Below are 24,699 nucleotides of genomic sequence, written 5' to 3'. Positions count from 1 at the left end.
CAGTCAGGAGCTTCAACTTATTGCCAGACATTATAAACTGGGAGAAATCTTGTTAATATTTAAAAGAGGGGGAAAAACCCCGTATTATGAAGCACTAGAGAGCTTGTTATTGCAGTTCTGCTTTTTTTTATAAAAAATGCTTTTTAAGACTAAACTGTTTGCTGTTTTTTGCTGACCAATCTTACCAGGAGGCTGTTTCACGCGATGAACTGCCACGATCCCTAGAGGCTGATGAACGTTATAGATCATTACTGTTTGATTTCTCCCATGCCATTTGTTTGCTCGGATGACTCGATGGGTGTATCGGTCAGTCCAATATATGAAATCCTCAAAGACAGTGAGTGCATGAGGATGCCGCAATATCTATTTTTTTTTTAAAAAGGGATAAAAGTTTCCATTACCATTCATTGCTGTTATTATGCTGAAGTGACACGTTATATGAAAATAGAGGTTTCTAGGCATCTTCCTAGCCTTGCACAACAGATGGCTCGCAACGTATGTTAACAGCTTGGCATCATTATATTTAGGCAACAAGCTGTGGACTTTTTTCTACATGGTCCTAAGTCATGTAACATAATTTAGGTGCTGATTATATACCAGCACTCAAAAATATGCAGTAAATAAACTAGATAGCTGGCTTGCTAAATTTTTCCCGGAGGGACAAAGATTCCAGTTCTTCTCAGTCATGAAAATTTTCTGCTTCAGCCAACAGAAAGTACAAAATCAGGGATTAGATAGTAAACATTTGAACAATCTGGCCATCCATTTCCCCATTTTTTTTTAAAATTTGACTTTTTTTTCATACCAGGTCACTTGCCACCACCTGCCGCCTGTTGTTTCCATTATAATCACAGAAATCAATATAGTCAAGATAAGCATCCGCAAAATATAACAGTCTGTTGGGATAGTCGATGGAGAGTCCGTTGGGCCAATAGATCTTATTGCTGACAATGGTCGTTCGTAAAGTGCCGTCCATACTTGCTCTTTCGATTCGGGGATTCTGACCCCAGTCGGTCCAAAACATCACATGACCACTGCAGAAAACAACAGGTTAATGGTAGAAAGATGCTTAGCGCTATAAATCTGGAAGCTCCTGGTTCACATCTCACCTCTGCCGCTGCCTAGCATTAGGTAAGCCCTTATTTCTCAAGAGGTTTTTTTTTTATTTTCTTTTTTTTTTTAATTTATATTCCGCCTTTATTATTTTTACAAACCACTCAAAGCAGTGTGCAGATCTGATACTCCTTCCTCCACCTATTTTTCGCACCACAATGACCCTGTGAGGTGAATTGGGATCAGAGAGTCAATCAATCAATCAGAATAGAGCTGGAAGGGACCTTGGAGGTCTTCTAGTCCAACCCCCTGCTCAAGCAGGAGACCCTATACCATTTCAGACAAGGGACTGTCCAGTCTCTTCTTAAAAACCTCCAGGGATGAAGCAGCCACAACGTCTGAAGGCAAAGCTGTTCCACTCTGTTTGACCTGGAATTCCTTTTTTGGACACTTGCTTCTAGCAGGTGTGTGTTATGTACACACAGTTTTCTTTTATTGTAAAGAAGAGGATCTTCAATATTGGTGTCTGTTTGATGTGGCAACTCCCAGATTAACAAGCTAGGGAGCTTTGGCCCTGTTTATAATTTTTCTATTTCTTGCGGTGGCAAAGGGTGTGTTGTGGTTCTCAGAACTTTCAAAAATGTCCAGTGTAACCATCAGGCTGCTTTCTTCTAGCTCAGTGATCGCTAACCTTTTCCAGACTGAGTGCCCAAAGCGTGTGTGTCTGCGTGTGAATGCGTGCCGCACGCCCGAACCCCCCAAATGTAATGTGCATGCAGCCCCCGTGTTGTGCCTCGCTCGCCCCCCTCTCCGCAGCCAGGCCCCTCTCATCTCCTGTTATCTCAGCCAGGGACTGATAGTGCAGACGAACGGCCTGGCATGCCTCCAGTCCCCAGTCCTTGCACCATGCCCGGACAGACCGAGCAAGACGAATGGCCTGGCATGCCTCCAGCCCCCAGTCCTGGCACCATGCCAGAACAGACCGAGCAAATAACCCCCTCCCCCACAGCATGTGAACATGAGGAGCCTGAAGCCAGTCACGAGCTGGAATTGCCGGCAGCTGGAGGGTGGACTGATCCACGCTTCCGGAGAATGGAGAGGCGACGTCAGCAAAAGGAAGGGAGGGGAAGGCCTGGATAAGTGCTGAGTCATGGAGCCACACCCCATGGCCTATATAAAGGATCTGCTTTCTGGCATTCTTTGAGTCAGGCAAAGTCTAATTTGGATTGCTGAAGTCACATCTTGGACTCCTGCCTGCCCTGAGAACTCTGACAGAACTTTGGCAAAGCTGCAGAGGCTTTGTGGCCACGCTTGATACAGACTTCCCCGACCCGGCCGTCAGAGGAGGAGTGGGACACGACACCCCGTGCATGCATCCTGCCTGCACATGCCCTGCCACACACACATGCACATGTGGCCCCCCTGCATGCACCCTGCTCCCCACGCATGCACAGCAGAGACCCAAAGATCAGCTGACTGGCAGGAGGTGTGTGTGCATACACAGCGGAGTTGAACTGGGACAACGGCTCGCATGCCATCAGAGGGGGCGCTGTGTTCCACCTCTGGCACGCGTACCATAGGTTCGCCATCACGGTTCTAACTCTTCCATTCCTGGCAATGTTGAAAAATTATGTTTCTCTATCCCTAGAAATGTCTTAAGCTTCTTTTTATGTTAGTTCTTACAATATATTTCTCTTATGATGTATCATTGCAAATTTTATATCCACTTCAGATCTATCAAACTTACTCTTCTCCCATGACTGGCCTTCAGGAATAGGTTTAGCCCAGGGCCACCCAACTGGCTTTCATGACTAAGGTGGGACTAGAACTGAGAGGGCCCAGCTTTCTAATTTGGTGTAATTTGTAATTTGGTGGAAATAATAATGCTGCTGCAACATATTGGACAATAGAACTTGACAATAGGCGAAACATTCTCAGTTTGTATAAGCCACTGCTTTATAATGGAGTAGATTTAAGGTGGCCATATGGTATAAGTGGGCCTTCTCGTTCTCAAATTAAGTGTGATTCTGTAATTTGCTATCATTAATTGAACTGTGCACCAGATTTTTGCTACAACTCAGAAGACAACCAGTGGCATCCAAATGCACTCTGATGTTCCACAAATTTTGGATATGCAATCAATTATGATACGATTTGACAACATAACGCCTACAATAATGTTACAACAATCCTAAAGTTCTTTTGTTTCATAATTATTTGCTATAATGCCCATTCCAGAGGGCCACTGAACAAAATTCTTTCTTATTGCCTGTCACTACTAAATACACGACAACAATTATGAGATGATGTATCCTTAAAGCCAATGTTTAAAAATCTTACTCAGTTCTCGGATCTAGGACTAGACCTCTTGGATTTGTCACATTTTCACTGATCAGAACAGTCCTATGGCTTCCATCAAGTCTGGAGACTTCAATTGTTTCCAAGACATAGTCTGTCCAGTAAAGATTGCGGCCTATCCAATCCACTGCGATGCTTTCAGTAACTGTGACACCACTGTCAAATACCTGTACAAAGTCATGGAAAACCATTATATTGGTATCCTTGTAATCTTTTATTATTGAAAAGGTTAGTTTACATTTTATAAAAGATAAGAACATGTATTATTTATCTCCTCCTCCGTGGCAAGGCTAACTAAAGTGAAATTCTCTCTAAAAAATTATCAATTCACTGCACTGAGGAGAAAATTTTAATTTTTAGTCTAAAATGAATATTTATGAACATAATCAACATATTTTCAGGGAACAAGGATCGCTTACTAAGCCTATCTCCATCCTAGTGTGTGTTCACTAGCTCTAATTCTTCTACACTTAGAGCTCCATAAAATTTGAACATGGAATCACTGTCTTAAATTAGCAAGAGACTTACTACTTTTCGGTCTGTTCCATTCTGGTAAGCACTCCAAATCTTGTCCTGGCTGATATCAGACCAAAAGATCCTATCAGTCACTGAATCAAAATCAAGAGCCACAATGTTCCTTCCATCTCGAATCAAGGAAAAAATGCGCTGTGCCTGGGAAGTTATGTTATTAACAACAATTTGATTACGGCTTGCCACCATCAAGAGAAGATTCCCAGATTCTGCAAAAACAGGCAATTAAAAACAAACCTTGAAACTATCAACATCTAGAGGGCATTTCATTTCACAAAGGCATACATAATATATACTTTTAATACACAGTCTATGCATTAAATACACAGTATTGAATACACAGTATTAAAAAAGCCATAATTTCATGATTCTATAGGGCAGGGGTCTCCAAACCCAGGTTCATGGACTGGCACCAGTTCACAGCATGCAGAATCTAGGCCATGCAAACAAGCAAAGCCCCATCTGCGGGTTGCAGGCAAAACCACGCCGCTTCCAGTCCACAGAAAAACCTCTCTCCTTGGAACCGGTCCATGGTACCCAAAAGGTTGGGGACCATTGGTATAGGGCGGGCTAAATACACAGTCTGTATGCCAGTAAGGTTTAAACCTGGCAGTTCCAAGCTGAGCTGTGAACTCTAAAGAGCTGCCAGTCGCTGTGGAGTGAGCTAGATGGATTATTAGGCCAACTCAGTCTAGGTCAGTCTTTTGTGTTCTACAATAGAATATGTAAATGTTTTGCTCATGACAGAAATGGAGGTTGTATTGTGCAAGCGTTCCAATTGTTCTATGCCACCTGATCCAGAAAGGCTTCAGGTCCCATTGTAAGTAAAATTCCCTGAAGCAAAAATACTTACTTACATATGACACTGATTATGTTAATTTTTAGCAACTTGGACACCTTGACATCTCGAACGTATCTTTAAACAATTCTCTGTGCGCTCAACACATAATACCTTCTGATGTAATCAACTTCGTAAAGGTGACTGCAATTATAATCTGCCTTATGAATATCCTAGTGCTAGTGGCCTATATTCAAATGAGTGGACAATTGTTTAAGCTTCTCACCGGGTAAGAAAAGCCAGGATATGCTTATGCATTTGTGTCTGTTCCTGTTACCTTATAATGAGGTTATCCCTCACCTGTTACTTTGCACGTCTTCCCATTGGATTCTAAGATGTAGCCGTCATCACAGTAACACCGGAATGACCCCCTTTCATTGTGGCAGTGTTGGCTACAAAACCCAGGGGTGTCACATTCATTAATGTCTTCACAGGTTTTTGAATCGTTGGCAAGTTGGTAGCCGAAAGGGCAGGAGCACTGGGCTCCAAAGGGGCCCTGAAGGCAACCATGCGTGCAGCCCGCATTATTATCCAAGCAGGTCTCCTGGTCTGTAAACAAATGGGAGAGAGCGATATGAACAGAGGCCACTTACCCTTAACTCATGAGTCTTTCAAATCAGCATCCTATGGGCCCCACTGCATGCTGCTGCTGCACCCATTCAAGACTGACACTGCGTACCATGTGATCATGAAACAGAGGTGAGTCTTTAGCAGATAGAACAGTCTATAATGGTAATTGCGCAGCCTTTCTCTAGAGCCGGAGGGGAGTGTTTCCACATTGAAGGGGAGCTCCCACTTCATCCTGACTTGTAGGACATCCTCTTCCCTCTATAGCAGGGGTCTCCAACCTTGGCAACTTTGAGACTTGTGGACTTCAACTCCCAGAGCTTTGCTGGTTGAGGAACTCTGGGAGTTGAAGTCCATAAGTCTTAAAGTTGCCAAAGTTGGAGACCCCTGCTCTATAGCCAAGGCAATACAGCATCTTGCCATGAGCCATATCTTTATCCAGCTGCCCCAAGGAGCTGCTTTGCCACTTCGCTGCGCAGTGACTGCCCTTTTCTGCTTTGTTTGCTTTCCTTTCCTTTTCCTCACTGCAAAAAGCATTGCCGCAAGGGAAAAACAGCCATGGTGACTGATAGCTGACGTTTTTGTGTCTTCCCAATGAATAGTCAGAGGATGCTCGGCTCTATTTAATGCCCTTTGGCCTTAAGAACAGCAAAACAAAACAGTTTTTGGAAGCATCGTAAACAAGAGAAGGCAAGTTAGTCTTCCCTCACATTCTAGTACAAAAAAGAGATGACTTCACCACAAAGTTAGCGGTTACAGTAACACTAAGCCTAATTACACAACCGCATATGCCGAAAGAAAATAGCATTTAAGATTGAGTTTTTAAAAGCAAAGTCAAGAATTCCTTTCTGCAACAGAAGTGAATGCAAAGAAACCTTGGATAATTTTAGTTCCCTTTTGCCTCTCCTTAGCTTATGTGGCCATGGCTAGCTAGCATATTAAGGGCAGGCTGCAGCATTTCACACTTTACATGAAAGTGAGGTCCCCAGACTTGTTTAGTTAGTGGGCATCTTTTGAATTTTTAAGACACATTATGAGCTAGTCATAAAACGAGCATTGAGCATAAGGCAATCTGGTATCTTGTGTCCCCTATTCTCTGTAGCAATACTCTCTATTTCTTTAGGGTACTTTATTTTGCTTCCAATTTTGGGGGCAGAGGTCATGTTGGAGAGGAGGACAGCCTTTCCAACAAAGCATCAGACTACCAATAACTGTAATTTTCTTAGGATACCTTTGGGATCTAACGAAGCCTCACAAGTGAAGATGCTATTTAAAGTTGGGCCTTCAACAGCCCCAAAGGTGCTTTCAAAAAGGCAACTGAACTTTATTTTGCTTGAAAACTTTCAGTTCTCACTTCTCATCCAAGAAACTTCTTCAGTTCTAACTAACTTGAGAGGAATGGAAAAGATTCATACCAGGGGTGAAATGTTCCTGGTTTGAACCGGATCAGGTGATCCGGTAGTGATGGGGGCGGGTAGTTCAGAGAACCGGTAGCAAAAATCCCTGGCCCGCCCATGCCCACCCAATCGCGCAGTCCCCACTTGTCTACTTGGCAGCTTGCTGCTTCTTTCGGCCTCACTTGCTTTTCCTGCCTTGTTTCGGCTGCTGCAATCAATTGCATCAGCTAACAACTGAATCTGCCTGCCTGCAATCCATCTCATCAGTAAGCAACTCAATCTGCCTGCCTTGTCCTTTCAATTGGGTAAATAACGTGTTTTTTTGGTGGGGATGGAGCTTTAAAAAATAGTTAATTGGGGGTTTTTTTAGGAGTTTTATTTTTTTATATATACATAGCAATTTAAAGTTAAGGAAGCTTTAAATTTAGTTGCTTTTATCTAAAAATATAAATAAAATAAAATAATAAAATAAAATATTTGTGCAGCTTTCTGAGATTTGGTGTGTTTCTGTAGTGTTTCACTCTAACTACACAAACACACAAAATCTCACAAAGCTGTATGTGGCATTTTGTGTGTGTGTGTGTGTGTGTGTGAGTCAGTTGTGTATGTAAAGTGTGAAAGTTGGTTTTTGAGCTTTTTGTGGCTGTGTGAGGTTCCTGCTTGTTGCAGGAGCCATTCTGGGTGAAGTGCAGCTGCTTTTACATTGTGTGTGAGTCAATTGTGTTGGGTTGTGTGTGTGTAAGGTGAATGTTGGGTTTTGGTACCTCTTATTGTTTTGTGTACTTTGTTTATTATTTTTATTATTTATTGTTATTGGCCACGGCCACCCAGTCACCTGACCACCAAGCCACGCCCACCAATTAAGCCACGCCCACAGAACTGATAGAGAAAATTTTTAGATTTCACCCCTGATTTATACTGTTCGCAGTCAGTTGGTCATTAACATCTTCAAGAAAAATCAAGAAAGTCTAGTAGCCTTTTTGAAAGCACCTTTGGGACAACCATGACCTAGATGACTGAGAATCTCCATAGACATCGACCTTCAACAGCACTCTGTTTTCTCATTTACTTAGAACAATTTAAACAAGAAACATAAAGTGGCATAGAGAGTTTAACAGAAGCCATGGGATATATCACTGCACATCTGGGCACCCAATGGATTAATGCCATTACACTCTGTGGCAAAATAACCCGAGAAGTCCAGTTTGGGGATCGAAAGTTGGTTTGAGGCTTTTAAGTGACAGATTTGATTGAAGCTGTCCTTATCAGACCTGCAATGTCAACTGACTACTCTTTCTTTCAGGAGAAAGCAACATTTTTATAGTCGGGGGACATGTTGTTTACAGACCTTCAAAACCACCACCCTGCAAAGCCTATTCATTAATACCGGGATACCTCCTAAGTGAAAAGGTCATATGCTCTCTCCCTTCCTCCAAATATTTGGGTGCTTGGAATATGAGAACAAGCTAGATCTGGAATGAAACAGCTGGTTTCCTACGTATACATAGAAATAGATTGATATTTTGTAGAGGCATCTCTGGATCATAGTTAAATCATTAAATTTAAGATTTACAAGATAAGTCTTGTAAATCCATCCTGTTGCGCTGTATGGCACTGAATGCTGGGCAGCAACAACAGGGACCGAAAGCTATCTCCATGCCATGGAAATGCAGATGCTCCGTTGGATATCCCTTCTTGACCACATCACAAATGACACCATTCAGCAATATTTTGGTGTGGCACCAATTATAGAGAAGATGAGAGAAGGCCAAATGCTGGTATGGACATGTCCACCATGGCCAAGACTGTCTACCAACAAGAAGTCAATGGCCGCCAACCTCGCAGGCATCCAAAACAGAGATTGCAAGATACCATCAACAAAGATATGCAAGCCGTGGGCCTACACCCTGGAGACACAGCTGACTGTGCAAAGTGGCGTTTAATGATCCAAAAAGCGGACCCTGCACCTGCAGGAATACGCTAGGAAGAAGAAGAAGATCTCTGGCTCATAGTCATGTTTGGCTCCCAGACTGATAAGATTTCAAAACGTGGTTTAATAAATGACTGTATGCAAGCTCCTTCATCAAGAGCAGCAAGACACACAAATTCACTGGTTCGCAAAATGACACAATCAATGAAAATAAGGAAAATTCCATCCGAATGTACTTTGGAATGTATTGGTTACAGATGATTCAATTGCTGAATTCTTGGAAAGCCGTTCCATTCTTCTTAATAAATAGCTGTGCTTTAAAAAAGGAATTACATTTGGATTAAGATATGTCAAAGAACGTGACATACAAAGAGGATGAGTTGATTTTTATCTGAAAAGGTGATTGGTTGAGTTAACAAGGAGTATTATGGCTGATCAAGAAATGAGTCCTTTCCCACTGAAATAACCACCTAATAAATAAGTCAGAGAATGGGGAACACAAGTAAACCATCTTACTATGCTCATGTCTTGCTTGAGGATTTCTTAAGGGCATCTAATAGGTCAAGGAAGACACAAAAAACTCGCTTTGGTGAGCTGTTGCTCTGCTCTAGTAGAGTTCTTACCCTCAAATATCAATTCCGAAAGAACAATCTCAATCATAGCAAATGTCCCTGTGTTTGTAAGCAATCATTCATTTAACACATGCAATCTGAATCTATTAAGCTGTGAATCTAATATGATTTAGTGTCATACCTGGCTGAGGCTCATCTGAGATTGTGCATTGATTGATTAGAAAAAGGAAGGAAAGAAAGAAAGAAGTTAGAATTAAGTTTAAATCAACATTGTCAGTAATCAATACCAACGCACTTCTGCCACTTGCAAATTTTGAGATTAAAATCAGATAAAAGTTAGAAATATTAAAGGAAATTATTAAAGATTGGTTCAAATTTGATTTAAATTAAAAGCAACTACTGATTAAGTCCCAGTCTTAAATTATAAACATAGCATGTTTTTAAAGAAACAAGTAGTAAAGCCTGAAGTGAAACGTATTAAAGTTTAAGGGTCCTAAGTAAAAACCACATTCATAAAAAGCATACACAAACATGGGGATTTACATCTGCAGCAAGTTAGCAACTGAACACTCAGCCCAAAATAGCTACTATCTAAACATAACGCTATTTCCAGCAATCAGAAAACTATATGCAATATTTTTTTATTTCAATTTGATGTAGTCATGAAGACTGTTGGGCTGAAACCAGGGAAATTGGGATTCAAGTCCAACTATACAATTCAGCAGGTCCTTTGGGACAGTCCCTTTCTCTCAGCTTCCCCTACCTCATGCACTTAGTGAGAGAATAAAAATGAGGAACGACCTCATGCAAAATAATATTTTTATCATTATAACCCCAGCCTTTCTCTGAAAAGTCAGAACTGAGTATGATATAGTTTTCTTTTTGCCTTTTTACCATGAACCTATGAGGTGAAGCAATGACGTTTAAGTGACTTTGTCAGATAGGTTTTGATCGATTTCTTTGAACCATACATTAAATATATACTTACTGCACAGGGGTGATTCATCAGCTCCATTAGGGCAATCAGCAAGATTGTCACATACTTTACTGAGATTTACACATAGACTGTGACCTGGGCATTGCCACTGCCAGCTGGGGCACCGGAAAGGCTGGGTTGGACAGTCCTTCTCATCACTCCTATCCCGGCAATCATTGTCACCATCACAGACCCAAGCTTGAAAGATGCAGTTTCCATTATCACAGCGGAAATAAGAAGGAGGACAGGTCCTAGGTGGACATCTATGATGCTCATCAGAGCCATCCACGCAATCTGGGTGACCATCACATTCCCAACTAGCTGGGATACAGTTGCCATCTGATTGACACTGGAATTCAGTCTGGTGGCACATTCCAGGAGGTCTCGTAGCTGGAAGTCACATTAAGGATGCCGAGATTATTCTGATTGTATTAGTCAACCATCCTCAGCAAAGAAGTCAAAAGATAACCAGACAATCAAGAATAAATATAATTCTTGGAACTTTAAGAATCACTAAAGTGATACTGCTAACAAAGTGTTGACCCCAGCAAGGCAAAAAGCAAACAACAAATTGTGTGGTTTACCTGGAAGTATTAACAGCAAGGCTTAATTTGTACATGTAGTAAAGCAAATATTATGTGTGTGGGGATTTCAATTTCAACAAATAGCATTTAGAAAATCTTTGTATGAATTGAACTCTTCAAAGAACTGAACTCTATTTTTAAGCATAAAATTTACCCATTAATTTACTGAATGGTATAGTCCTGTGATGGCGAACCTATGGCACGCGTGCTCAAAGTGACAGGTGGAGCCATATCGCCTGGCACGTGCAGGGTCACCTGTTCCTGCTCTGGGTTTCTGGCGCACATGCGTGCGACAATAAAAATGAGGAACGACCTCATGCAAAATAATATTTTTATCATTATAACCCCAGCCTTTCTCTGAAAAGTCAGAACTGAGTATGATATAGTTTTCTTTTTGCCTTTTTACCATGAACCTATGAGGTGAAGCAATGACGTTTAAGTGACTTTGTCAGATAGGTTTTGATCGATTTCTTTGAACCATACATTAAATATATACTTACTGCACAGGGGTGATTCATCAGCTCCATTAGGGCAATCAGCAAGATTGTCACATACTTTACTGAGATTTACACATAGACTGTGACCTGGGCATTGCCACTGCCAGCTGGGGCACCGGAAAGGCTGGGTTGGACAGTCCTTCTCATCACTCCTATCCCGGCAATCATTGTCACCATCACAGACCCAAGCTTGAAAGATGCAGTTTCCATTATCACAGCGGAAATAAGAAGGAGGACAGGTCCTAGGTGGACATCTATGATGCTCATCAGAGCCATCCACGCAATCTGGGTGACCATCACATTCCCAACTAGCTGGGATACAGTTGCCATCTGATTGACACTGGAATTCAGTCTGGTGGCACATTCCAGGAGGTCTCGTAGCTGGAAGTCACATTAAGGATGCCGAGATTATTCTGATTGTATTAGTCAACCATCCTCAGCAAAGAAGTCAAAAGATAACCAGACAATCAAGAATAAATATAATTCTTGGAACTTTAAGAATCACTAAAGTGATACTGCTAACAAAGTGTTGACCCCAGCAAGGCAAAAAGCAAACAACAAATTGTGTGGTTTACCTGGAAGTATTAACAGCAAGGCTTAATTTGTACATGTAGTAAAGCAAATATTATGTGTGTGGGGGGATTTCAATTTCAACAAATAGCATTTAGAAAATCTTTGTATGAATTGAACTCTTCAAAGAACTGAACTCTATTTTTAAGCATAAAATTTACCCATTAATTTACTGAATGGTATAGTCCTGTGATGGCGAACCTATGGCACGCGTGCTCAAAGTGACAGGTGGAGCCATATCGCCTGGCACGTGCAGGGTCACCTGTTCCTGCTCTGGGTTTCTGGCGCACATGCGTGTGCGACAATCAACTGGCCTTTTTGTTTGCAGCAGTGCCAGAAACTGGAAGAGCTGGTCTTCCATTTTCCTGCATGAGCATGTGCGCTGGCCAGCTGATCGTCGCACATGCATGCACACCAAAAACCTGGAAGAGTAGCTGGCCAGCGTGCATGTGCGTGCCAGAAACTGGAAGTTCATTTTCGGGGCACACAGATGCCCTGGGCAGCTCCTCTTCTGCATTGTGGCCCTGACAAGCACGCGCATCAGGTGCCGAAAAAGTTCATCATCCCTGGTATAGTCATTCCATGGTGTAGTATAGGACTCCATCCAACTGGATAAGAATATCTTCTGCTCGCTGAAGATACTTTTGGACTCTTGCTCTCCCAAGTGCCTGCCCCTTACATATGATCAAAAGGATCTTTCAACCCTTTTGAAGAGATTTGGAGAGCATACAAAGAGGTTTCAGGAAAAAGAGGCAAATTGTAGTTTATACTTTTAATACCTGTCTCTGTGTCTCTCTGCTCTCTCTCTGTCTCTCTCTCTCTGTCTCTCTCTCTGTCTCTCTGTCTCTGTCTCTGTCTCTGTCTCTCTCTCTCTCTCTCTCTCGCTGTGTGTGTATGTGTAAGTACCTGCATTCTGAAATAAATATCCAAAAAATTAATTACTGGGCAGATAAACTAGCAATATGCTTTCAATGGCACTTGATCATTAATTATTTAGGACCCAGATTGTTGGGGGCAATAAGGTGAGTCTGTAAACTGCTTAGAGAGGGCTGTAAAAAGCACTGTGAAGAGGTATACAGTATATGTCTAAGGGTTATTTCTGATATGAATTACTGATTTTTTTAAAAAAGAAAATGCATGTGCAGAAGGGCATTTTTCAAAGAGGATATTTCTACCTGAGAAAATTTATATGGTTGCAATGTGTAATGAGAGATATGACATACTTTTGAGAAAAATCTAAACTAATAGTTTTTTTTACAGTTTTAAGAAAAAAATGCCTACATATATTAAAATGCACACGGGCAGCATATGATCATTAGGTATATTGAAATAATGATTCTACTACCTATGCTTTGTCATAATTAACTGTTTTTATTTACTCAAATATATTTCTCCCCTATTGGCATTATTTTCAGTGGAGTTAACCTTTAGTTTTAGACTTAAAATCTAATGTGCACGTCATTTAAATTGGGGGAAAATTCTCATGAGGCATTACCTCTGAATTATACTTGTTTCTAAATCTATAAATGTATTTCCCAGGAGATGCATAACCATTAATCCCATGTCATGTTGTCACTAAGAAGATTACATTATGGTGCATAAATATCAGGTATTGCCACCATTTCCTCTTGGCTGAAGCAGGTGTTTTGAGCCCTTTTTCGTAAAGTTCACTTCATTAATAATACGGAAATGGATTAGTTTATACTTACGACAACCAGCCTCATCAGAATGATCGCTGCAGTCAAAAACACCATCGCACCGGTAATAGTTCCTAATACACTGGTTTCCACTTGCACACTTAAACTCAGTAGAACTACAGTTGTAGACTACAGTAAAATAGAAAAGGACCATGAGAATTTTAAGCAAGTTGCTATTAGTCATACTACAGAGTGAGAACACAATAGGAAACAGTACAAAGAAATCTCTCTCTCTTTCTTTCTTTGTATCCAAAGGAAGAAGCTACATAGTTGGATCGCTGCATCTGAAATTCAAGAGCTTCCAAAGGAACCTCACACATATTGAGGAATTCTGAGGGTAATCTCATTACCATGTCAAAGCAATTCAAGTGTAAAATGTACAAATTTTATCTTTGGACCATCTAATGATCCCAAAATCTTTTAACTAGATTGGAGACCGGAAGGAAATGTTTTTTACCCTTATCCAGTTACAGGTATATTGGAAAAATTAGGAAAATTCTGAGCATTGCCTTTCAATCTTTTTGACATCAAACAGGACACAATAAATTTTCTGACTTTAGAGAGTAAAGGAATGCAGCTACAATAAAAATCATGGTCTTATTAAGTCTTATTGCAGCCTTTTTTTATATATAAAAAGTTTTTTAATTTTTTATACACATATAGTAAATGTTCATTTTCTTATTCATAAATAATCATACATATTCTCTCTAAAAAAGCACAATAATAATACATTTTAATTGCATTTGGAGTTGCTCTTCTACCTTTCTTTCCCTCCGTTTTACAACAACCTTCTTCTTCTCTTTTCCCTCTCTCCTTCTCCTTTCCTACCTTCTTCCTCCTCCTCCTCTCCTTCCTCATATCTACTTCCCTTTTTCCTCCCCCACTCCTTTTCTCTTTCCCTCCTTTCTCACCTTCTCTCCTACTCTTATCCCCTAACTTATCTTCCTCTCCTTCTCCTTCCCTCCATCCTCTGTCCTTCACCTCCTCTGTCTTACCTTCTATTCCTCTCTTCTTTCTTTCTTCTTTGTTGTATGGTATTTCCCTTGTTTGATATCCGAGCCACTCCAATCTTCTGATAATATATATTTTCTTTTCAATTTCTTTTCTATTTTATCCAATCTATCATTTCATAATTGTACATTTATATCTATAATCTTCTCTTCTTCGTCCCCCCATCCCCCTTTTCCATTTACTCTGCGATATCTGGGTTTCTATTTCTTCATAACCGTTTTTCTCATTTATTTTCCGTTTATTAACATTGTTTATCTATCATCTTTTATTTCTATCTCTTTTCTAACCATACATAGAATCTTTCCCATGTCTTGAAATACACCGATTCCTCTTTATCTTTTATTCTTAAAGTTAATGTCTTATTGCAAACTTAATATATCTAAACGCTACAGGGTCAAGGGAGGACAGCATGGGGAAGTCCCAGTGTCTGAACACATATTTGTTCTTATAGGATTTAGTTTTATCTTATAAGTTTATTGTTTACACCGAATAGCGTTGAATCAGCACAACTTGAAAAAATAGAAAGCAACCGATCTGGTACTTAACTGCAATCATGTTCATCTGCTCCATCCACACAATCCTGATCTCCATCACAAACGTAAGATGGGTCAATGCATCTGTGATCAGGACACTGAAACTGACCGAGTTCACATCCATCTGTGAAGGCTGGAAACACATTTTTTTAAAAAAATAGGTCCAATTTAATACATGCATGCACTCACCAATACCTACAAATATATACACAAATTATCACCTTTTTCCGAATGTTCTAGAGAAAAATGAGGAAAACGGTGCCCTCCACTTGTTTAAGACCTACAGCTCCTAAAAGCCCTGGCCATAAGCCGTATCGCTAAAAATTCTGACAATACCTCCACATGGCTACAGCTTATGATGGAGTCCACCTCTTTCTTATACTTACTGCAGTTCTTTTCATCTGACCCGTCACCACAATCATTATCAGTATCACAAAGCCAGAGTTTGGGAATGCATTTGCTGTTATCACACGTGAACAAGCTTGTGGGGCATGACGTTGGGCCCTGTGTAGGGCAATGAAGTTCATCGCTATTATCCAGGCAATCATTATGCTTATCGCATCGCCACCGACTGGGAATGCACTGGCCATTTCTACAGGTGAAGGCTGATGTAGCACAAGAATTATCTGAACAAAAACAAAATAAAATATGGAGAGCTTTCTACAATATGCTATGGCTTCCACATAGACAACCAATGATTGTTTCCACCATTATTAAAGAAGAAAAGGATCGATTAAATCTCTTTGGATTATATGAAGACCATTTCATGAACTCACTGCAAATTTTTTATGTAGAGATTATAATCTATGAGTCATGATGTTGCCCAAAATTACCAGGATCATTTTGTAAACTACAACCTTTGCGATGAAACACATCTGTGGCATGCAAAGGCATTCAACATATGCATTAAACTGTATCAGACTGGTAATATTATTATTAAATACTAGTAACATTGCGGGAGAAAAATCTGGAATGCATAAAATTTTGCTGAATCGATGCCAGTTGTCTGTTCTGGAAGAAACTTGACTTTCAGAAGTATTTCAAACAATTATGCCCTTTAAAGCCTGTGGATTAATACTTAGAATTTATAGCACAAACTTGGGGAAATGCTTGATGTACGGTAAGTAACATCAAGCTAAAATTTCATTCAATAAAATACAGTACCGCATTTTTCAGAGTATAAGACGCACCTTAGTTTTTGGGGAAGAAAATAAGAAAAAAGCTGATTGGCAGGTGGATTGGCCTCCCCCCAGTCAACTGTTCCCAGAGGTGAATTTTAGTAACAGGTTCCTTGGTTGTGAGCTCTTTACCTTGCTTTTTTTTTTTGCTTTTTTTTCTGCCTCTGAAACTTCTGAAACTCCGTTTTAGAAAAAAAAAATTCTGCCTCCAAAAGCTTCCAAAACAGAGCTTCAGAAAAAAAACCTCTGAAGCTCTGTTTGGGGGCTTCTTTTCTGAAGCTCTGTTTGGAGGCTTTTTTTCTGAAGCTCTGTTTGGGGGCTTCTTTTTTGCTTTTTTCAGCCTCTGAAACTTCTGTTTGAAAAGCTGGGTGGGGCTACATTCAGAATATAAAACACACCCAGATTTTTGCCCTCTTTTTTGGGGGGAAAGGTGCATCTTATACTCCAAAATATACAGTAGTTTTAAAATGTGAAATCACTGAGAAGTGTCCATAGGTCATAAACTCAAGCCCCAAAGTTTCCATCATGTCCAAGTTCCTTTCATTTTTCTTACTTTTCAGAACATTTGCTCTGAAACCTTCTTAAAGCTGTGTTTTTGTAATTCTAAGAGCAAACATTTTCAAAAGCTGTATTAAAAGCACTGTAAAATCCTACTCAGGCATATTAAACTGAAAAGTTTAATCTTAAAAACAATTTACAAGCATTTCTGCATGTCCTTAGTTCTCTATACTTTATTTAAATTCTATGTAACCAAAACACTTAGTTTCAAAGGAAGATTAAAACCAAAAGGAACAAGAAACTGTAAACCAGTTCTAATATAATGATTAGTAGTGTAATGTTTTCTACAATACATTCTCCCAGTCTTAGGCTGACCAGATATGTTGGATTGCAACTTCCATAATTTCTAAAGGCCCTGTCAGCAGGAACTAATGTGAGCTGAAGCCCAGCCTATCAAGAAGACAATAAAGACAATCCTCTTAGAGACAAAGTATTTAAATGGCATATACAGCAATAACACTTAGACTTATATACCACTTCAGTGCTTTACAGCCCTCTCTAAGCAGTTTACAAAGTCACCATATTGCTCCCAACAATCCGGGTTCTCATTTTACCAACCTTGGAAGGATGGAAGGCTGAATCAACTTTGAGCCTGGTGCGATTCGAACTGCCAAATTGCAGGCAGCCAGCAGTCAGCAGAAGTAGCCTGCAGTACTGTACTCTAACCACTGCGCCACTGCGACTCAATATATCACTACTCATGAATTGGATCTGTCATCTTTGCACTCTTATAATTCTGAACATCACTATGTCAAAAGGTGGGTGGTTGATAAGCTATTGCATCCATCGTTTGCTTATATACTCAACAACATCAACACTTTCAGACATTGATACTTATCACATTTTTTTTAACAATATATTTTTTAGATCTGTAAGGACCACTTACTTAAGGATCCACAGTTTTGTTCATCAGTATTGTCATGGCAGTCATCCACACCATCACACTGATAGAACCTGGGCACGCATCGGCCGTTGCCACAAGAAAAGGAGTAAGAACCACATTGTAAAGTGGGGGGCTCATTGGATGGATCTTCCACACAGGTGATCTGATTGGAACTCAGCTTCATTCCATAAGGGCAGCCACAAACCCTCTGAAAATTGGGCACTGGGAAACAGAAATGGCTGCAGTCCCCGTTAGGATTTGTTGCTCTGTTGCAGTAGTTGGAGCCTTCAAAAACACCATGAAAAATAAATATCCAAATGTGAAAGATCAGAATTACAATGTATTAATTATGGATTGTTGGTAAATTACGAATTATTTTTTCAGCTACACACACACACACCTACACACACACATATACATACCTAAATACATACATACTTACTTTCTTACTTTCTTTCATTCATTCATTCATTCATTCATTTCTTAGAATTTAGAATTTATTGGCCAAGTGTGATTGGACACACAAGGAATTTGTCTTGGTGCATATGCTCTCAGTATACGCAAAAGAAAAGATACCTTCATCAAGGTACAACATTTACAACACAAATGATGGTCATAGGGTACAAATAAGCAATCAGGAACAATCAATATCAATATAAATCATAAAGATTAGCAACAAATTACAGTCATACAGTCATAAGTGGAAAGAGATTGGTGATGGGAACGATGAGAAGATTAATAGTAGTGCAGATTTATTAAATAGTTTGACTTAAAGTCTTACTGAAGAAGAAAGTAAGCAGAGGAAAAATGAAAGTATAACGCAACCAAAATTAAAGGCCTTTGAGTTTCATTGATTTCAAATAGAGATTGATATACATCCTTAAGGAGGCTATGCTACACACGCTTATGTAGTATATTGTGTACATTAATTAGAGAGAAAGTCTCAACACATATAGTCAGACTTTCTATTGGACCATTAGATTGTTTTACTCTCTGCCATTGAAATTACTGGTCTCATGTTAAAACATTAAAGCAGAAACTCATTATTAGCCTTTTTGTGGGATCAATACTTTAGTTATGCTTAAAAGATGTGAGTGTAGTGGCTAAAATAAAATCAAATTCAGCTTTTTCTGCTTCTAGCTTGTAGAAGATTGTAAGATCCTAGAAGCAACAAAAAACGATGCTATTGGCTCTCAGAATTCATATCATTTTTCCAACAATTAAAAAAAAACCAAGAAGTGGCATTCTGTTTCAAAGGCCTCTAGTAGCCTTTGCTTGGTTCTATTTTGAGCAGTAACATCTGTACTAAATTGGATAGAGTCATCATTGAGTAAGATTTTTTGCTTTATTAATAGCTCTATTGGTGTTCAATAAATATAAGACTTATACACAAGCTTAAAATGTAGCAAGGTTAACTGCCTCAGAATTAAGGACACACAACCTACAAACCTTAGCCAAAACTGAAGCAATCATGTTATCAAAAAGGATACAGGTCGTCCTCAATTTACAATGGTTCATTTAGTGACCATTGAAAATTACAATGGCACTGAAAAAAAGTGACTTATGACTGTTTTTTACGGTGAAAACTTTTGCAGAATCCCCAAAATTTAGATCAGGGGTGTCCAAACTTGGTCCCTTTAAGACTTGTGGACTTCGAGACGACTTCCGGTATCCAGCGGCAACGGACGTCTGGAAGGCTTCTCCTGCCTCCAGCGCCCGAATCCGGCCGCCGCCGAGGCCCTCAGGGGCCAGGTGTCCCGAAAAGGACACCTGCCGCACGGACGGCTCGCCAGGGGTCTCCCAGCCGACATACAGGACTGTGGGGACCGATGCTGGCGCGTCCTAGGCTCGGCGGGGTTCGGAGGCCACAGGCCGCGGCCATTATTTTGGTCGTCGCCTGGGCCGCTGTGCCCGGTGACACCGGGGCATTGGATTTATAACTGCAGCAGCCTGGTGGTGAACAGGGCACGGAGAAGAATTGAGGAGGAGAAGGGAAGGGAATATCGGTAAACGTGAGTGGACTGCTCCGGAGTGCGGGGTTTTCTCCCCTGCGGTTGGAAGGAGCACGAGTTATTCTGGAGAGAGGAGAACTTAAAATAAGAAGATTACGGTTTTGTGGAGCTCTGGAGAAGAGGTGATGGAGAAATTTAGGAGGGAAGGTTTGAGGCCCCCTCCTTCTGGGGAACAGTGGTGGCGTCCAGCTTCCGCCTTCACTATGAGAATTTTGATGACATCACTTCCCTTGACTTCCTGGTTGACTAACTGTACTCTGGACTCGTTGCTCCTGTGAGTGCCCCTGGTGGATCCGGAGGAAATTACAAGGATACTGTGCCTGCCTGAGGATTTTGTATTTTTTTTCAGCTACACACACACACCTACACACACACATATACATACCTAAATACATACATACTTACTTTCTTACTTTCTTACTTTCTTACTTTCTTACTTTTCAGAACATTTGCTCTGAAACCTTCTTAAAGCTGTGTTTTTGTAATTCTAAGAGCAAACATTTTCAAAAGCTGTATTAAAAGCACTGTAAAATCCTACTCAGGCATATTAAACTGAAAAGTTTAAACTTAAAAACAATTTACAAGCATTTCTGCATGTCCTTAGTTCTCTATACTTTATTTAAATTCTATGTAACCAAAACACTTAGTTTCAAAGGAAGATTAAAACCAAAAGGAACAAGAAACTGTAAACCAGTTCTAATATAATGATTAGTAGTGTAATGTTTTCTACAATACATTCTCCCAGTCTTAGGCTGACCAGATGTGTTGGATTGCAACTTCCATAATTTCTAAAGGCCCTGTCAGCAGGAACTAATGTGAGCTGAAGCCCAGCCTATCAAGAAGACAATAAAGACAATCCTCTTAGAGACAAAGTATTTAAATGGCATATACAGCAATAACACTTAGACTTATATACCACTTCAGTGCTTTACAGCCCTCTCTAAGCGGTTTACAAAGTCACCATATTGCTCCCAACAATCCGGGTTCTCATTTTACCAACCTTGGAAGGATGGAAGGCTGAATCAACTTTGAGCCTGGTGCGATTCGAACTGCCAAATTGCAGGCAGCCAGCAGTCAGCAGAAGTAGCCTGCAGTACTGTACTCTAACCACTGCGCCACTGCGACTCAATATATCACTACTCATGAATTGGATCTGTCATCTTTGCACTCTTATAATTCTGAACATCACTATGTCAAAAGGTGGGTGGTTGATAAGCTATTGCATCCATCGTTTGCTTATATACTCAACAACATCAACACTTTCAGACATTGATACTTATCACATTTTTTTTAACAATATATTTTTTAGATCTGTAAGGACCACTTACTTAAGGATCCACAGTTTTGTTCATCAGTATTGTCATGGCAGTCATCCACACCATCACACTGATAGAACCTGGGCACGCATCGGCCGTTGCCACAAGAAAAGGAGTAAGAACCACATTGTAAAGTGGGGGGCTCATTGGATGGATCTTCCACACAGGTGATCTGATTGGAACTCAGCTTCATTCCATAAGGGCAGCCACAAACCCTCTGAAAATTGGGGACTGGGAAACAGAAATGGCTGCAGTCCCCGTTAGGATTTGTTGCTCTGTTGCAGTAGTTGGAGCCTTCAAAAACACCATGAAAAATAAATATCCAAATGTGAAAGATCAGAATTACAATGTATTAATTATGGATTGTTGGTAAATTACGAATTATTTTTCAGCTACACACACACATATACATACCTAAATACATACATACTTACTTTCTTACTTTTCAGAACATTTGCTCTGAAACCTTCTTAAAGCTGTGTTTTTGTAATTCTAAGAGCAAACATTTTCAAAAGCTGTATTAAAAGCACTGTAAAATCCTACTCAGGCATATTAAACTGAAAAGTTTAATCTTAAAAACAATTTACAAGCATTTCTGCATGTCCTTAGTTCTCTCTACTTTATTTAAATTCTATGTAACCAAAACACTTAGTTTCAAAGGAAGATTAAAACCAAAAGGAACAAGAAACTGTAAACCAGTTCTAATATAATGATTAGTAGTGTAATGTTTTCTACAATACATTCTCCCAGTCTTAGGCTGACCAGATATGTTGGATTGCAACTTCCATAATTTCTAAAGGCCCTGTCAGCAGGAACTAATGTGAGCTGAAGCCCAGCCTATCAAGAAGACAATAAAGACAATCCTCTTAGAGACAAAGTATTTAAATGGCATATACAGCAATAACACTTAGACTTATATACCACTTCAGTGCTTTACAGCCCTCTCTAAGCAGTTTACAAAGTCACCATATTGCTCCCAACAATCCGGGTTCTCATTTACCAACCTTGGAAGGATGGAAGGCTGAATCAACTTTGAGCCTGGTGCGATTCGAACTGCCAAATTGCAGGCAGCCAGCAGTCAGCAGAAGTAGCCTGCAGTACTGTACTCTAACCACTGCGCCACTGCGACTCAATATATCACTACTCATGAATTGGATCTGTCATCTTTGCACTCTTATAATTCTGAACATCACTATGTCAAAAGGTGGGTGGTTGATAAGCTATTGCATCCATTGTTTGCTTATATACTCAACAACATCAACACTTTCAGACATTGATACTTATCACATTTTTTTTAACAATATATTTTTTAGATCTGTAAGGACCACTTACTTAAGGATCCACAGTTTTGTTCATCAGTATTGTCATGGCAGTCATCCACACCATCACACTGATAGAACCTGGGCACGCATCGGCCGTTGCCACAAGAAAAGGAGTAAGAACCACATTGTAAAGTGGGGGGCTCATTGGATGGATCTTCCACACAGGTGATCTGATTGGAACTCAGCTTCATTCCATAAGGGCAGCCACAAACCCTCTGAAAATTGGGGACTGGGAAACAGAAATGGCTGCAGTCCCCGTTAGGATTTGTTGCTCTGTTGCAGTAGTTGGAGCCTTCAAAAACACCATGAAAAATAAATATCCAAATGTGAAAGATCAGAATTACAATGTATTAATTATGGATTGTTGGTAAATTACGAATTATTTTTTCAGCTACACACACACACACCTACACACACACATATACATACCTAAATACATACATACTTACTTTCTTACTTTCTTTCATTCATTCATTCATTCATTCATTTCTTAGAATTTAGAATTTATTGGCCAAGTGTGATTGGACACACAAGGAATTTGTCTTGGTGCATATGCTCTCAGTATCATAAAAGAAAAGATACCTTCATCAAGGTACAACATTTACAACACAAATGATGGTCATAGGGTACAAATAAGCAATCAGGAACAATCAATATCAATATAAATCATAAAGATTAGCAACAAATTACAGTCATACAGTCATAAGTGGAAAGAGATTGGTGATGGGAACGATGAGAAGATTAATAGTAGTGCAGATTTATTAAATAGTTTGACTTAAAGTCTTACTGAAGAAGAAAGTAAGCAGAGGAAAAATGAAAGTATAACGCAACCAAAATTAAAGGCCTTTGAGTTTCATTGATTTCAAATAGAGATTGATATACATCCTTAAGGAGGCTATGTTACACACGCTTATGTAGTATATTGTGTACATTAATTAGAGAGAAAGTCTCAACACATATAGTCAGACTTTCTATTGGACCATTAGATTGTTTTACTCTCTGCCATTGAAATTACTGGTCTCATGTTAAAACATTAAAGCAGAAACTCATTATTAGCCTTTTTGTGGGATCAATACTTTAGTTATGCTTAAAAGATGTGAGTGTAGTGGCTAAAATAAAATCAAATTCAGCTTTTTCTGCTTCTAGCTTGTAGAAGATTGTAAGATCCTAGAAGCAAGAAAAAACGATGCTATTGCCTCTCAGAATTCATATCATTTTTCCAACAATTAAAAAAAAAAAAAAGAAGTGGCATTTTGTTTCAAAGGCCTCTATAGTAGCATTTGCCTGGTGCTATTTTGAGCAGTAACATCTGTACTAAATTGGATAGAGTCATCATTGAGTAAGATTTTTTGCTTTATTAATAGCTCTATTGGTGTTCAATAAATACAAGACTTACACACAAGCTTAAAATGTAGCAAGGTTAACTGTCTCAGAATTAAGGACACACAACCTACAAACCTTAGCCAAAACTGAAGCAATCATGTTATCAAAAAGGATACGGGTCATCCTCAATTTACAACGGTTCATTTAGTGACCATTGAAAATTACAATGGCACTGAAAAAAAGTGACTTATGACTGTTTTTTACGGTGAAGACTTTTGCAGAATCCCCAAAATGTAGATGCTTGGCACCTGGTTCATATTTATGTCCCCAGGTCATGTGATCACTTTTTGTGACCTTCTGACAAGCAAAGCTAATGGGGAAGCCAGATTCATTTAACAACTTGGTTACTAACTTATCAGCTGCCGCGATTCATTTACCAACTGTGGCAAGAACGGTCATAAAATGAAATGGGGCAAAACTCACTTAACAAATGTCTCACTTAACAGCAGAAATGTTGGGCTCCATTGGTCGAAAGTCGAGGACCACCTGCACTTTCATACATACAGATGTATACCTATATACTTTTTTTGTGTGACAGATGAGCCTACCTATTTGAGAGTTAGCGTTGTACGCTTTCACATGCATTATGTTACTGATTCCTCTCCTGATAACAACCATTTCTCCTCCATCAGACTTTCGAACTCGAACTATTCCACCAAGCCTCCAATCTGTAAAGTATGCATAACCTGCAACCCCAACAAAACAAAAATTATTATTATTCTGCTTAAAGGACAGAAGTACCCATTTGTTTCAGGAAGGAAGCTGCAGTTAGTCCAGAATGCAGCTGCGCGGGTAATAGTGGGAGCAACTCGTTGCTCCCATGTAACACCACTCCTGCGCAGTCTGCACTGGCTTCCTGTGGTCTTCCGGGTGCGCTTTAAGATTTTGGTTACCACCTTTAAAGAGCTCCATGGCTTAGGACCCGGGTACTTA

At 39.9% G+C, this 24,699-nt stretch overlaps 1 protein-coding gene across 1 annotated transcript in view; it reads right to left on the bottom strand.

Moving 5' to 3' along the window:
- LRP2 (LDL receptor related protein 2) overlaps window positions 1-24,699 on the bottom strand; it is a 165,928-nt gene that overhangs the window by 70,239 nt on the left and 70,990 nt on the right. The window contains exons 21-30 of the mRNA XM_058191100.1: window positions 22,394-22,675; window positions 15,501-15,740; window positions 15,128-15,247; window positions 13,583-13,699; window positions 11,307-11,684; window positions 5,081-5,329; window positions 3,940-4,151; window positions 3,394-3,578; window positions 806-1,034; window positions 186-363 (exon numbers count right to left, since the gene is read on the bottom strand). Of these exons, the coding sequence (XP_058047083.1) occupies window positions 186-363; window positions 806-1,034; window positions 3,394-3,578; window positions 3,940-4,151; window positions 5,081-5,329; window positions 11,307-11,684; window positions 13,583-13,699; window positions 15,128-15,247; window positions 15,501-15,740; window positions 22,394-22,675 (2,190 nt within the window). The remainder of the gene's footprint in view (window positions 1-185; window positions 364-805; window positions 1,035-3,393; window positions 3,579-3,939; window positions 4,152-5,080; window positions 5,330-11,306; window positions 11,685-13,582; window positions 13,700-15,127; window positions 15,248-15,500; window positions 15,741-22,393; window positions 22,676-24,699) is intronic.

Source organism: Ahaetulla prasina, chromosome 1 (genome assembly GCF_028640845.1).
Source record: "Ahaetulla prasina isolate Xishuangbanna chromosome 1, ASM2864084v1, whole genome shotgun sequence".
Lineage (NCBI taxonomy): Eukaryota > Metazoa > Chordata > Lepidosauria > Squamata > Colubridae > Ahaetulla > Ahaetulla prasina.
Note: the sequence above shows the minus strand (reverse complement) of the source record. Positions and strands in the feature narration are given on the sequence as shown.